The sequence below is a fragment of the Hylobates moloch genome, unplaced genomic scaffold (assembly GCF_009828535.3).
Source record: "Hylobates moloch isolate HMO894 unplaced genomic scaffold, HMol_V3 SCAFFOLD_5, whole genome shotgun sequence".
Taxonomy (NCBI): Eukaryota; Metazoa; Chordata; class Mammalia; order Primates; family Hylobatidae; genus Hylobates; species Hylobates moloch.
Window position 1 is genome coordinate 104,334,165 of NW_026652280.1, and position 15,611 is coordinate 104,349,775.

The following is a 15,611-nucleotide window of genomic DNA, read 5'->3' on the forward strand; positions in this document are numbered from 1 at the left end:
TTTTTTTTTTTTTTTTTGTATTTTTAGTAGAGACGGGGTTTCACCGTATTAGCCAGGATGGTCTCAATCTCCTGACTTTGTGATCTGCCTGCCTTGGCTTCTCAAAGTGCTGGGATTACAGGCATGAGCCACTGTGCACAGCCATAAACATAATTTTTAATGGTTGCATGAAAGGATGTACTTAACTTCCTATTTGGGACATCTAGATTGTTTTGAAGATTTTGCTATTACATATGATGCTGCAAAGAACTTCTTTGTACCTAAACTTTTTTTTCCTATTTCATATTATTTCTTTAGATTCTTAGAAATGGAGTTATTGGGCTGAGCACAGAGGCTCATGCCTGTAGTGCCAGCACTTTGGGAGGCTGAGGTAGGAGAATTACTTGAGCCCAGGAATTCAAGACCAGCCTGGGAAAAATGGCGAGATTTTTTTTTCTTTGACTTAGCAATTATCTTTCTTTTCCTTCCTTCCTTCATTTTTTTTCTTTGACTTAGCAATTACCTTTCCCTCCCTCCTTCCCTCTCCCCTTCCCCCTTTTTTTTTTGTTTTTGAGACGTAGTTTCGCTCTTGTCGCCTAGGCTGGAGTGCAGTGGCGCAATTTTGGCTCACTGCAACCTCTGCCTCCCGGGTTCAAGCGATTCTCATGCCTCAGCCTCCCGAGTAGCTGGGATTACAGGTGCCCGCCACCACGCTCAGCTAATTTTTGTATTTTTAGTAGAGATGAGGTTTCACCATGTTGACTGGGCTGGTCTTGAACTCCTGACCTCAAGTGATCCACCTGCCTCAGCTTCCCAAAGTGCTGGGATTACAGATGTGAGCCACAGTGGCTGGCCCCTTTTCTTTTTTGAGACGGAGTCTTACTGTGTCACTCAGGTTGGAGTGCAGTGGCCCAATCTCAGCTCACTGCAGCCTTGACCTCCCAGGCTCAAGGCCTGCAGCCCCTCCCGCCCCCCCAACCCAAGTAGCTGGGACTACACATGCGCCACCGTGGCTGGTTAGTTTTTGTATGTTTTGTAGAGACGGGATTTCACCATGTTGCCCAGGCTGGTCTTAAACTCCTGAGTTCAAGCAGTCTACTCGCCTTGGCCTCCCAAAGTGCTGGGACTACAGGTGTGAGCGACCATGCCCGGCTGAGATTTTTTAAAATAAAAAAATTTAGTTGAGTGCAGTGGTGTGCTCCTATAGTTCCAGCTAGTTGGGAGGCCAAGATGGGAGGATCCCTTGAGCTCAGGAGCTCAAGGCGACAGTGAGCTATGATCATGCCACTGTACTCCAGCCTGAGCAACAGAGTGAGATCTTGTCTCTTAAAAAGAAAGAAAGAAAGAGAGAGAGAGAGAGAGAGAGAAAGAATTTGAGTTGGCCGGGCGCGGTGGCTCACGCTTGTAATCCCAGCACTTTGGGAGGCCGAGGTGGGCGGATCATGAGGTCAGGAGATCGAGACCATGGTGAAACCCCATCTCTACTAAAAAATACAAAAAAAAAAAAAAATTAGCCGGGTATAGTCGCGGGCGCCTGTAGTCCCAGCTACTCGGAGAGGCTGAGGGAGGAGAATGGCGTGAACCCGGGAGGCGGAGCTTGCAGTGAGCTGAGATTGCGCCACTGCACTCCAGCCTGGGCGACAGAGCGAGACTCCATCTCAAAAAAAAAAAAAAGAATTTGAGTTACTGGGTAGATAGATAGGATTTTACAGGTGATCAGATAGGGGATTCAGGAAGGAGGAAGAGGAGCAAACACTTTCAGGATTGATGCTGTATGTGTACTTCAAATGCGACCCATCTAGAGGCCCATAATATCAAGGTATCCCAATAGTAGAAGTAAAAAGAGTGATCACTAGGTTAAGGTGGTAACATGAGCAATATTTTAGTTCAATAATGTACAGAGATTACAAGGGGATCAGCCTATTTTATTATTTATAATCTTTCCTAATCTCCTTAAATGAAATTCACTTCTTCTTTCACTGAATGTCTGTAGCATGTTGATTGTACCCCTTATGTGACACTTTCCTATTCTCACTTGTTTTATATTTGTATTTCTCTAGGTGAAGAGCCCCTTGAGGGCAAGGTTCTTGTTTTTACCTCACCTAGCACAGTGTCTTGAATGAAGTATATATTACATGTTTATTAGATCAATGAAGGAAAGAAACATTATCTAACAATCTTCGTAGGTATTAAGTCACTCCTTTATGTAAGATCACTGCTTTGAAAGATGTTTCAGAAATTTGGTAACACAGCTTAGAGCAGACTATAGAAATGAAACATGGACCTGAATTATTTATGTTAATTTTTTCTTATCTTTTCTGAGTGGATTCCTGCTCCCTTTATAGAGGTTGTAGTCTGATTGAAAACTCTGGCAAAGATTGACTGCTACTCTAGGAAAGTGTTAAGGTAGCAGAAGGTACTTTTTTTCTATTGCCCAGTTTTGTACTTTTTTTTTTTTTGAGACAGAGTCTTGCAGTTGTCTCCCGGGCTTGAGTGCAATGGCGCGATCTTGGCTCACTGAAACCTCCACCTCCCGGGTTCCAGCAATTCTCCTGCCTCAGCCTCCTGAGTAGCTGAGATTACAGGCGCCCACCACCATGCCCAGCTAATTTTTGTATTTTTAGTAGAGACAGGGTTTCACCATGTTGGCCAGGCTGGTCTCGAACTCCTGACCTCAGGTGTTCCACCCACCTCGGCCTTCCAAAGTGCTGGGATTTCAGGCGTGAGCCACCACTCCTGGCCCCAGTTTTGTACTTCTTTGCCTAGTTTGGGACTATGAAGAAGAGGAAATGTAGCTTTGTTTGGCTTCTGCCACTTCCTCTTTTCATTCTTCCATTTGGGTGGTTGTTCCGGTAGCTTGTGTTGAGAAATTTTAACTTCTTAATGTTTTGTATTATCAGCAGGCTTAAAGTATTTATTGTTGGCTTTCCTCAGGCTGGATTTTGATGATGATGGAGAAGGGAACAGTAAATTTTTGAGGTAAGAGACTGAAAAACTTTACTTAGATGTCTGATATTAAAAATTAGTTGATGATCTTTATACTTCTGACTTGTAAATTTTTGTCCTTAGGTCTAAGGAGAGTACTTTGTCCTAAAACTATAAATATTCATATATCTCAGAAAATTTTTAAGCATTCCATTAATATCTCTAGAGAAAGGACCTCAGTGAGGAGAGGACAGCATTTACAAACCCTCTGTATCAGTTCTCTACTACTTCATAGCTTAAAAAGAACAACAGTTTGTTATTTCTAAATTCTGTGGATTGACTGCATGTTTATTCTGCTTATCTCACCTAGACTCACTCATAAGACTGCATTCTCAGCTAGTCAGCTGAGAACTGGACTCAGCTGGGATGGCTGGGTATTTCTGTCTATGTGGCTTTTTTATCCTCAAGGAGGCCAGACTGAATTTTTTCATGTGGTGATGGCTACAATCTACAGCACAAATCCCAGTGTGCAAGTGCTTATCAAGCCTCTGCTTATATGACATTTGCTTATGTCCCATTGGCCAAAGCAAGTCATATGTTCCAGTTGTGAGTGTGTGAGGGGGTTACACAAGGGAGTACATACTGAGAGGTGTAATTCATTGATTGAGGTGTCATTAATCTGTGACTCTGTCATACCCTCTGACACCTGTTGACTCCTCTTATAGGTAGCAGGAATTGGAATTTGTATTTTTTGTTTTTGGTTTTTTTTTTTGAGACGGAGTCTCGCTCTGTTGCCAGGAGTGCAGTGGTGCGATCTTGGCTCACTGCAACCTCTGCCTCCTGGGTTCTAGTGATTTTCCTGCCTCAGCCTCCCAAGTAGCCGGGACTACAGGTGCGTGCCACCATGCCCAGCTAATTTTTGTATTTTTAGTAGAAACAGGGTTTCACCATGTTGGGCAGGATGGTCTCGATCGCTTGACCTCGTGATCCGCCCTCCTCGGCCTCCCAAAGTGCTGGGATTACAGCTGTGAGGAATTTGTATTTTTGAGTAGTTAATATTCTGGAACTTTTAAAATGGACTATTTATTTGTTTGTTTTTTTGAGACAGTCTTCCTCTGTCGCCCAGGCTGGAGTACAGTGGTGCAATCTTGGCTCACTACAACTTCTGCCTTCCAGGTTCAAGCGATTCTCGTGCCTCAGCCTCCTGAGTAGCTGGGACTACCACACCTGGCTAATTTTTGTATTTTTAGTAGAGATGGGGTTTCACCATGTTAGCCAGGCTGGTCTTGAACTCTTGGCCTTAAGTGGTCCACCCGCCTCAGCTTCCCAAAGTGCTGGGGTTATAGATGTGAGCCACCATGTCCGGCCTATTTTCTTCTTATTTTTGTGAGATAGGGTCTTACTCTGTCACCCAAACTGGAGTGCAGTGGCACAGTCTTGGCTCACTACAGCCTCGACCTCCAGGGCTCAAGCGATCCTCCCACCTCAGTCTCCCAAGTAGCTGGGTCTACAGGTGTGAGCCATAATACCTGGCTAATTTTAAAATTATGTTGCCCAGGCTGGTCTTAAACTCCTGTGCTCGAGCAATCCTCCCACCTTGGCCTTCCAAAGTGTTGGGATTACAGGCATGAGCCACTGTACCTGGCCTGAAAGTGGACTTTTTAATATATTGATGAAGGAGTTCTTTCAGAAAAGGGGGATATTCTTGCCGAAGACCAATTGCTTGTCTTGTTTTCAAGTAAGAAAAACAGTAAGACTCGAAAGGAAGATGACTGACTGCAACCTGCTTTTTTCCTTTCCAGAGTTGAAAATATCACCCAGGTAGTCTGTACGTTGCTGAGTAACGGACAATTTGATAAAGGAGCCCAATTAAAAAAAAGATTGATTGTGTGGGTGCCTAGATTTAATATCATGTATTTATTTTCTTTCTTTCTTTTTTTTTGAGACTGATTTTCACTCTTGTTGCCCAGGCTGGAGTGCAATGGCATGGTCTTAGCTCACCGCAACCTCTGCCTCCCAGGTTCAAGTGATTCTCCTGCCTCAGCCTCCGGAGTAGCTGGGATTACAGGCATGCACCACCACGCCTGGCTAATTTTGTATTTTTAGTAGAGACGGGGTTTCACCATGTTGGTCAGGCTGGTCTTGAACTACTGACCTCAGGTGATCCGCCCACCTCGGCCTCCCAAAGTGCTGGGATTATAGGCATGGGCCACCGCGCCCGGCCCATTTCTTTTTCTTATTTGTTTGTTTTGTTAACTAAGTTTTTTCTTTAATTGGGAAAGTAATATAAGTGTATTTTATTACAGAAATTTCAGGCTAGGCCTGGTGACTTACACCTGTAATCCCAGCACTTTAGGAGGCTGAGGCGGGTGGATTGCTTAAGCTCTGGAATTCAGGACCAGTCTGGGCAACATGGCAAAACTCCATCTGTACAAAAAAAATTACAAAAATTAGGTGGATGTGCTGGTGTGTGCCTGTAGTCTTACCTTCTCGGGAAGCTGAGGTGGGAGGGTGGTTTGAGTCCTGGAAGCAGAGATTGCAGTGAGCTGAGGTTGTGCCACTGCTCTCCAACCTGGGCAACCTTGCCTCAAAAAAGAAAAACATCAAAATTTCAAACAGTCCAGAGTTATATATAGTGAAAGCGTTTCACTTTGGACCTTCAGAACTCCTTTTTTTTTTTGGAGGTGGAGTCTCGCTCTTGTTGCCCAGGTTGGAGTGCAGTGGTTCGATCTCTGCTCATTGCAACCTCTACCTCCTGAGTTCAAGCTATTCTCCTGCCTCAGCCTCCTGAGTAGCTGGGATTACAGGCGTCTGCCACCACACCCGGCTAATTTTTGTACTTTTAGTAGCGACAAGGTTCCGCCATGTTGGCCAGGCTGGTCTCAAACTCCTGATCCACCCGGCCTGGCCTCCCAAAGTGCTGGGATTACAAGTGTGAGCCCCTGTGCCCAGCCTGGACCTTCAAAACTCTTTAGACAACTACAGTTTCCAGTTTGTTGAGTATCCTTCCAGAAATAGTGTATATACAATTGTATATAAATGTGTATGTGTGAGCATACACACACTTATCTCCTCAGTTTCTTTTACACAAAGGATGTCCATATTGTAAATTGCTTGCCATTTTTTAGTTTTATAATGCTTCATACAGTTAATAGCATCTATCTTCTTTTTTTATAGTAACATTTAAAGTTAAGGCTCATATTTCTGCCTACTGACTAGATGAACCTTGCCAAATACTCTTGAAAACAACAACCGTGACTTGGCCTTCATAAAGAAATAGTTGCAAGTGGAAGTATAATTCTGTAAGAGATCTCTTGAGACTTAATGAGTCTCAATAAATGTGAAGAAGGGAAGAGATTTCAATTTCTGGAGAAGATAGACTTTTTCAAACAGCTTTATTGAGAATTCCTCCTATTGAGAATCCTGAATTATAATGATATATGCTATTAGTGGAACTTCACTGTGTGTATGAAAGATCTGAGGGTAACCACTAGTCTTTTTTTTATACCCATGAATTAGCTCTAACCCTGAGTCATTGCTTCCACAAAATCCAGTAGTCACAACTACATGCAGATCCAAAGAGAGGTTCGTTTGTCCTTTTCCTAACCATAAAAAAAGACTATCATAGTTTATCTTACCAAGTCGGGTTGTTGTGCCTGAGAAAAGCACCGCCAAATTCCCTTTTCCACCCACCCCCCCGCCCCCTTTTTTTTTTTGAGACGGAGTCTCACTCTGTTGCCATGAATGCAGTGGCGCGATCTCGGCTCTCTGCAACCTCCGCCTCCCGGGTTCAAGTGATTCTCCTGCCTCAGCCTCCCAGGTAGCTGGGACTACAAACACGTGCCACCAGCCCAGCTAATTTTTGTATTTTTAGTAGAGATGGGGTTTCACCATGTTGGACAGGGTAGTCTGGATCTCTTGACCTCGTGATCCGCCCAGCTTTGGCCTCCCAAAGTGCTGGGATTACAGGCGTGAGCCACTGCACCCAGCCTCCCCCTTCTTTTTTCTGGGTATATATATACAAAATAATCGAAGGCAGAATCTTGAAGAGACATTTGCACACTCATGTTTATTGGCCCATTTTGTGCAATAGATAAGAGGTCGAAGTAACCAAAATGTCCACTGACAGATGAATGGTTACAGAAAATGTAGTATGTACATACAAGGGAATATTATTCGGCCTTAAAAAGAAAGAACCTGTCATATGCTGCAAGATGGATGAATCTTAAGGACATTATACTAAAAGAATAAGCCAATAACAAAAAGACAATTACTGTATGATTCCACTTACATGAGGTATCTACAAGTAGTCAAATTCATAGACACAGAAAGCAAAATGGTGGTTGCTAGGGGTTGGGGTGAAGGAGAAAGGAGAAAATGGTGTTTAATGAGTATAGAGTTTCAGTGTTGCAAGATGAAAAAGTTCTAGATATCTGTTGCACAACAGTGTGAATATGGTTAACATTACTCAACTGTACACTTAAAAATGGTATATGGTAAATTTTATGTGTTTTTTTTTTACCAGGATTAAAAAAAACAAACAAAACTAACCCATTACTTTAGAATTGTGCTGACAGGCCAGTCAGCTGTGTTGTCATTAGATCATCATCTTTTTTTGGTGTGTCTGGTAAGGGTAATGGAAATACCAGAAACCTGACAAATAATAATTGTGGGTCTTTTAAGTTCTATGGGGTGCTGCTGTTATTTCTGTCACTTTGTGATGCTTTTCCATTGGCTTTTTTTCTTTTGAATATTTTCACCCCTTTCTAGTTTACTTTTCAGAGTGAAATAGATGTAACAAGTGTAATGCTTTGAAACAATCCTTTTTTTCTCCTTCAGGTGTGATGATGATCAGATGTCTAATGATAAGGAGCGGTTTGCCAGGTAATATAGTAGTAGGTAATATATTGTAATATATAATATGATCCATGTTGTAGAACCAGATAATCCTAGCATATTGACTTTTAATTTTTTCTGGGTGAGACTGAATTTCTCTGTCCAATATCTTTCCTATTTGGAAGTATGTGAAACTTAGTATTATAACTATCATTTATGTTCAGGTGACATGGCTTCAAACTGGCAGTATATTTTATACAGTGTTTTTCTGTGTATGTGATAACTAAAGCAATGTGCTTGCGAGGTTTCCATAGGAGCACAAATTATGGATTTTGTGCTTGCTTTTTGTAGATCCATTTGTTAATAAATGGATCTACAAAAATAGGAATACAGATAATGGTTCTGTTATTTTATTTAATTAATTTATTTATTTTGAGACAGAGTTTTGCTCTGTTGCCCAGGCTGGAGTGCAATGGCGCCATCTCAGCTCACTGCAACCTTCACCTCCTGGGTTCAAGCGATTCTCCTGCCTCAGCCACCTGAGTAGCTGGGATTATAGGCCCCTGCCACCACGCCCGACTAATTTTTGTATTTTTAGTAGAGATGGGGTTTCACCATGTTGGTCAGGGTGGTCTTGAACTCCTGACCTTGTGATCCGCCCGCCTCGGCCTCCCAAAGTGCTGGGATTACAGGTGTGAGCCACCGCACCCAGCCTATTTTATTTTTTTGAGACGGAGTCTCACTCCGTCGCCCATGATGTAGTATAGTAGTGTAATATCGGCTCACTGTAACCTCTGCCTCCTGGGTTCAAGCTGTTCTTCCGCCTCGGCCTCCCGAGTAGCTGGGAATACGGGCATGTGCCACCATGCCTGGCTAATTTTTATAATAATTTTTTTTAGCAGAGATGGGGTTTCACCATGTTGGCCAGGCTTGTCTCGAGCTCCTCACATCAAGCGATTCACCCACCTCAGCCTCCCAAAGTGCTGGGATTACGGGTGTGAGCCACTGTGCCTGGCCTATTATTTTATTTTAATATATGTATATTTTTTAGAGACATTGTTTTCACTGTGTTTCCCAGGCTGGAGTACAGTGGCATGATCATAGCTCACTGCAGCCTCAAACTCTGGGGTTTCAGTGATCCTCCTACCTCAGCTTCCCAAATATTGGGATTATATGCATAGCCACCCTGCCTGGTTGGTCCTGTTCTTTTAAAAATGACAGTAAGAGGCCGGGAGTGGTGGCATATGCCTGTAATTCCAGCACTTTGGGAGGCAGAGGCAGGTGGATCACTTGAGGTCAGGAGTTCAAAACCAGCCTGGCCAACATGGTGAAACCCCATCTCTACTAAAAATATAAAAATTAGCCCGGCATCATGGTGGGCACTCATAATCCCAGCTACTCTAGAGGCTGAGGCATGAGAATTACGTGAGCCCAGGAGGTGGAGGTTGCAGTGAGCAGAGATGGCACCATTACACTCCAGCCTGGGTGACAGCAAGACTTTGTATCAGAAAAAAAAAAAAAAAAAGGACAGTAAAGAAACAGTTTTTGTGACAAGTAGAGTTTTGATTGAAAAAAACTTAAATTTGTTTAAATTACCTATCAAGATGATGAAATATACTTTTTTTATTAAATTCTTAAATGTCAGTTTTCTTTTTAGAAAGTTTTTATTAAATATTAGGCAATAAATTATTTCTTTTTTAAAAATTAAGTTTGTAGCTACCTCAGAAAGATGAATAATTCGTTATTTCAAAATCCAGTGATTAACTGAGCACTTAGCACTTAGTATTTGTTCGTTGCTGATGCTCCTGGTCTCGGGAACATACTTTGAGAACCATTGATGTAGAGAGATTAGAAATATCAGGGGAAGTAGTTAAAAACTATTCTGGAGTGGTGAGATGCAATCTCAGGCTTTGAATTAGAGGATATTATGTAAAATGCATTGTAGGGATATTTCTCTGGTAGCAGTTATAGAATTGATTAAAGGGATGGACTGTTGGACTATGGGGAGGTAGATAGGAAGCTGTTGAAATAATAAGACAGCTATAAAATCATGAGGGCCTGGGCTAGACTGGCAGTGGCAACAGGAAAGGAGTGAAGTTAAGAGGTTTTTGAAGAATGATTTGTTTATTGAAGCTAATTGAAGTAAATATTTGTAAAGTCTTTAGGATGTGAACCATCTCTAAAATGAGAACTTAATCATAGATATTTGGAGGATAGTTTTTCAAGCTTCATTAAAAAGTCAGGCCATCAGTTATTATTGGCAGTACAGTTTCACAGTATCTTGATGAAATTTCAAAAAGCCATGAAAACATAGCATGAATGATTTTAGTTTTCATTTGTCCTGCTTAATGTGCATATATTTCATTCAGAAATACTGAGGTGGATAAGGGATTGTGGATCTGTAGTAGTAGGAGCAGTAGAAATAGGAATTTTAGATGCTTAACTTTATTTTAAACAACAGAATTCATTCATGTGATTTGTTCAGGTAGTGCACCTCACATATCCTCCTTGGGAATTCAATAGAGGGTCTTAAAAGCTGAAAACTTTTTGAAAAACTTTTCAGATTATATGCATAGCCACCATGCCTGGTTAGTCCTGTTCTTTTAAAAATGACAGTAAGAAGTCGGGAGTGGTGGCTTATGCCTATAATTCCAGCACTTTGGGAGGCAGAGGCAAAAGTTGCTCAACTTTTTGAAAAAAAAAAAAAAAAAATTGTAGTTTGTTAAGGAACTCTCTAGAAGAAATAACCCAAGGAATGTAAAACTCTAAACTGCTGAATATCACTCAGTTCTCCTTCTCTTGTCATCAGAATATATGCGTAAATTTTTACATTCTTCTTCATTGTTACTGTGTTATTTTCTGCCTATTGACCATTTTATGAAAACATTCCCATATATTGATAAGGTTATTGTATTTGTCATTTTTAATAGCTAAATAATCTTTTAGCTTGTTAACCTGTCATACTTAGACATTTTATTCAGGGCCTCTTTATCTATATAAATATATTTAAAATGGAATTGACACATTCCTGACACAATGGCCTGCCAACACCTTGCTATTTCCTCAGTTGCCACCCATCATTATAGTATCTCAGTTTTCTGGAAAAATTTAGTGATGGTTCTTTGTATCCTTCTCCAGTGGAGAGGGAATTGTTACTTTTGATCCATTCCTTTGTGGCTATACTGCAGAGAAATGGCAAAAGGACTGAATCAAAGTTAATAATTATTTTAGGAACAAATCAATAATAGAAGATATACCAGAAACCTACCTCTTAGAGTTATTTATGTAATTTCTCCAGTGAAATCTGGTTGGTTATTTTGTCATTGTGTGGCACGTGCATGTGGTGTTTGTGTGAGAGGGAGAGAGATTATATTTGTGATCACTTGTTTGATAGAATCATCTTTAATTTACTCTGTCTTTAATTTTTTCATTATAGAATAGCACATGTGGATATCATTTTCTTTCCAGATTGGGAGCAGTGCATGAAAATGGTATTCCTGAATTCCCTTGGTTGGTTCTTGTTCAGACTCTGTATATCTTTGGTCCCTACAGAGATCGATTGGCAAAATGCTTTCTGGTTTAGATCATGTTCATTTACTATATATTGGCTTTGCTTTTATGTTGACCTTTATCTTGTAAGTTACTTTTTCTTTATCCTAACAGATGACTTTGTAGAGTTACAGGCCAGGTTCCTGCCTATAATTCCATTTCCCTCCTCTCTTCTCTGCATCTGTTTAGTTCTATATCCTTTGCTCTCTTCTTTCTCCTTTTCTTTTTTTTCCCTCCTTCCATTTCCTCTCCCTCCCTCCTTCCTTTTTTCCCTTCCTCCCTCCCCCCTTCCTTCCTTCTTTTTTATTTTAATTTTAGCTTAGTTCATTAATTCTATTTTTAGGTCGGATGATGAGCAGAGCTCTGCGGATAAAGAGAGACTTGCCAGGTAGGAGAACGGTGTCTTTTAGCATGATGAAGCAGATGATGTTGCTTTTTCTATCCTTTTTCTTACTCTATCTTTTCTTCCCCTTTCTCTTTGTATTTTTCCTTATCTGTGGCAAGAGAGGACAAGATTTTTTAGAAGTTTGAGTGTAACAGGAACTTTGGCTTCCCCCATCAGAAAGTGGGTGAGTTGAGGGAACTTTGCTTAGGGATTTAAGAAATTGCTATTAGTTTTAAGTTTTTTTTTCTTTTTCTCTTTATGTCAGTACTAAGTTTCACAGAACAAAAAGCTCTTAGAAGTAATGCAACTGTGCCAGTTGGTGCTTTAACAGGGAAATACTCTTTTTATCAGAAAACCAATAAATATATCTGTATTTGTGATTAGTTCCCAGTGTTCAGGCCTCAGCATTTACTCCACACCTCTAGGAAACTCACACCTATTTTCCTATGAAGACTCACAGCCTAGATTATTCTCACAACAGAACTAGTGTTGCTTTGGTGACTGAATCCTTTCTTGTGGTAGTTTTCTAGAAAAGTTTTAGTTTCCTTGATGTGGCTATTTAAAAGACCAGGTTTCTGTACTTATGTGTCAGAAATCTGTCAGATACTAGGAAAATGAGTGCTTTATGTTTGAGAATAGAATTTTATGTCTTAGGCAAAGTGCAACTAAATATGGGCCTATGTGGTGAGACCCTTTTTGCCATTTAGAAAGGAGACTCTAGAATTCTCTTTGGAGACTGTTGTTTGTAATGTAGAAATACTGCAGAAGAAATATGCACAGACTTTTCTGTTTTCTAGTATCTGTGATTTGGGGGTGACTTAGGAAATAGATCATTGATGCCAATACCCATTTTTACTATATTCCCCCTTTTTTCTACTATTTCCTCTTTAATCTGGGCCACAAACTCATTTTGCTGCCAGTTTAACTCGAGCTTCTTACTAACCCTTTCACTGTTCAGAAAATGGATTTGGCATGATGTGGTGGAGAAAACATTGTATTGGGAAGAGAGCAGCCTGGGAAAAGTCACTTACGTACTTGACCTCCCTTTGCTCTTCTCAGAAAAAAGAGATTTATGTTAGATTTTTAATTTTCTTTCTTTTTTTTTTTTTGGACAAAGAACTTTTGTTCAAGTAGAATTCTTAAGTGGTAACAGAAATAAATAAAAGAGATAAAGCAGGCCGGGCGCAGTGGCTCATACTTGTAACCCTAGCACTTCGGGAGGCTGAGGCAGGCAGATCACGAGGTCAAGAGATCGAGAATATCCTGGCCAACTTGGTGAAACCCCGTCTCTACTAAAAATAAAAAAAAATAGCTGGGCGTGGTGGCACGCGCCTATAGTCCCAGCTACTTGGGAGACTGAGATAGGATAATTGCTTGAACCCAGAAGGCGGAGGTTGCAGTGAGCTGAGATCCCACAACTGTACTACAGCCTGGGTGACAGAGCAAGACTCCATCTCAAAAAAAAAAAAAAAAAAAAAAAAGGCAAATATTTGAGTAGAAGCAGAAATGCAGCATGTTGCTTGGTTATCTCCTTGAGGCATCCCCATGGAGGACACTGAGAAACTTAATGGGCTTTTAAAAATTCCTGTTGGAAAACTACTGGATTATTCCTGTTAACAGTGATATCTTTCTGTCTTAATTTTGAGGAAGTCAGTGTTGGAGCTGTGGTCTGTTTACTTGGGTGAGATTCAAATTGTCTCTTGCCAGACCTTTAATCATCCTCCTCTCCACTCCTCCAGTTAACTTCGTCCCAGACTGGGGACCCGTATGGGACTTTCAGTAGATGGTGTATCTTAAGTCTTGTAAGAAGTTTAGTGCACTGGCAGCACACCCAGATAAAGAAGGTAGGACTTTGTGCATTAATGGGCCAAATAAAACTTCAGAATCTTCAAATTCTGCCTTTTAATGTTGCAAATAAGAGAGAGGCTTACCATATTTTATAGACCAAGGAAATCTATACTATCAATTCTTGTATCAGTTATGGAGCCACATACTTGAGTTGGCAAAAATTGGTCCTTTTATTTTCTGGCCTTTAAATAGTTGAATTAGTAAGCATGGAAGTTAACCAAGCTGAGGTTATATGTTCCATAGGAACTTAAGTGAATAAAATCAGCATTTAAAAATACTATCATTTTTTTTTCTTTTTTCTTTTTTGAAACGGAGTCTCGCTCTGTCACCCAGGTTGGAGTGCAGTGGTGTGATCTCAGCTCACTGCAACCTCCACCTCCCAGATTCAAGTGATTCTCCTGTCTCAGCCTCCCAAGTAGCTGGGATTACAGGCGCATGTCACTGTGCCCTGCTAATTTTTGTATTTTTAGTAGAGACAGGGTTTCACCATGTTGGCCAGGCTGGTCTCGAACTCCTGGCCTCAAGTAATCCACCTGCCTCCGTCTCCCAAAGTGCTGGGATTATAGGCGTGAGCCACCATGCCTGACCTGTCGTTTCTTAAAACAGCTTTTGTTCTGAGGGAGTGATAATTTACAAAGGATGTGAAGTTTCCAGGAAATAGGGGGAAGGGAATTACATTATCTGCTTGTTCTCTGTCTGCCTTATTAGTTCTGTTTCATGCTTGCTTTGCATGAGAAGGTTGGCAAACCTTATTTTAACTGCTGAGACTTAAGCATCACTAAATCTGAATACCACATTCTTCAGCAGCACACTTGGTATCCACATCACTCTCCCTGCTACCAAATGACCAGATGTGACCACCTGGATGGGGCTTCTCTTTCTTTCCATGCAGGGAAAATCACAGTGAAATTGAACGGCGGCGACGGAACAAGATGACAGCCTACATCACAGAACTGTCAGATATGGTACCCACCTGTAGTGCCCTGGCTCGAAAACCAGACAAGCTAACCATCTTACGCATGGCAGTTTCTCACATGAAGTCCTTGCGGGGAACTGGCAACACATCCACTGATGGCTCCTATAAGCCGTCTTTCCTCACTGATCAGGTCTCTGGAACTTACAGTTCTGAGAGAGTCTAGAATCTGGGTGAATCTTTTGAAAGTTTTCGTTTTTTGGACAAGAATTCAGCTTTTCAGGAAGAAGTCAGACAATGGGAAAATGAATTTCAGTCCTTGGCTATAACGTTAATTAGCATTGGGACAATGAGAAGTAGAGAAGAGTTGTGAAAACTATTTAATAAACTAATAAGTATTAATATTTGAGAACTTGACTCATGAATATAGCATATAGGATGGAAGAAAAACAGTGGAATCACAGAGGAAATGACTATGTCCATGGAACCAATTTTCTTTCTTGCCTTTAGGGTTATAGAAGATGGAAGAAATCTATTTCTTATCGCTGAAGCAGCTTCTAGTTTTAGTAATAGAATGAATCTGTCCCTCCTTTGGTGATAGAAGAACTGAGAGTCTAATTGTTGCTTAGGGATGTGCTCTGTTACATGTGATCACTATGAAAAAAAGAGAGAAGGCATAAACATTTTCTGCCTTTCAGGAACTTCATCTGAATATAAGTATGTGAGTGGCAGGATATCACAGAAAATGACAGGAAAATGCATAAAGAGAGGAATTGTATTTTTTAATTAGTAATTTTATGTGGGACTAGACATACTGAAGGGACGGCTAAAGTGAATAGAATGGCTAGACTTGAGTGAGGATGATTAGGGAAGACTTCTGAGGGTAAGGAAGCCATGTTCTATTTTGGTTATTAAAATAACATGATCATTGCAGAAAAATTTGGAAAATGTAGGAGGTATAAGGAAGAAAAAAATTTACTTCAGTATCAATCAAGTATGCCCTTAATGCCACCAATTTAATCAAATGATTAGAAAGAAGGAGAGAATATAGTTTGAGAAAATGGAATAAGAATTTTCCAAATAAGATGTCCTACTTAAAACTACATACTTTATGGCTATATACATTGAAATAGTTAATATGCTCTAACAGTACATGTGCAGGTATTCAACAGACTC

The 15,611-nt window shown here is 40.8% G+C and overlaps 1 protein-coding gene across 14 annotated transcripts in view; it reads left to right on the top strand.

The window, feature by feature from the left end:
* ARNT (aryl hydrocarbon receptor nuclear translocator) overlaps nucleotides 1-15,611 on the top strand; it is a 61,201-nt gene that overhangs the window by 20,332 nt on the left and 25,258 nt on the right. For 6 of the 14 annotated variants that reach the window (XM_032154759.2, XM_032154752.2, XM_032154751.2 and 3 more), the window contains exons 3-6: nucleotides 2,914-2,958; nucleotides 7,744-7,788; nucleotides 11,633-11,677; nucleotides 14,415-14,628. In XM_032154759.2, the coding sequence (XP_032010650.1) occupies nucleotides 2,914-2,958; nucleotides 7,744-7,788; nucleotides 11,633-11,677; nucleotides 14,415-14,628 (349 nt within the window). Of the gene's footprint in view, nucleotides 1-2,879; nucleotides 2,959-7,743; nucleotides 7,789-11,632; nucleotides 11,678-14,414; nucleotides 14,629-15,611 lie in introns of all 14 variants that reach the window. The other 8 variants (XM_058439314.1, XM_032154762.2, XM_058439315.1 and 5 more) reach the window with 3 other exon arrangements.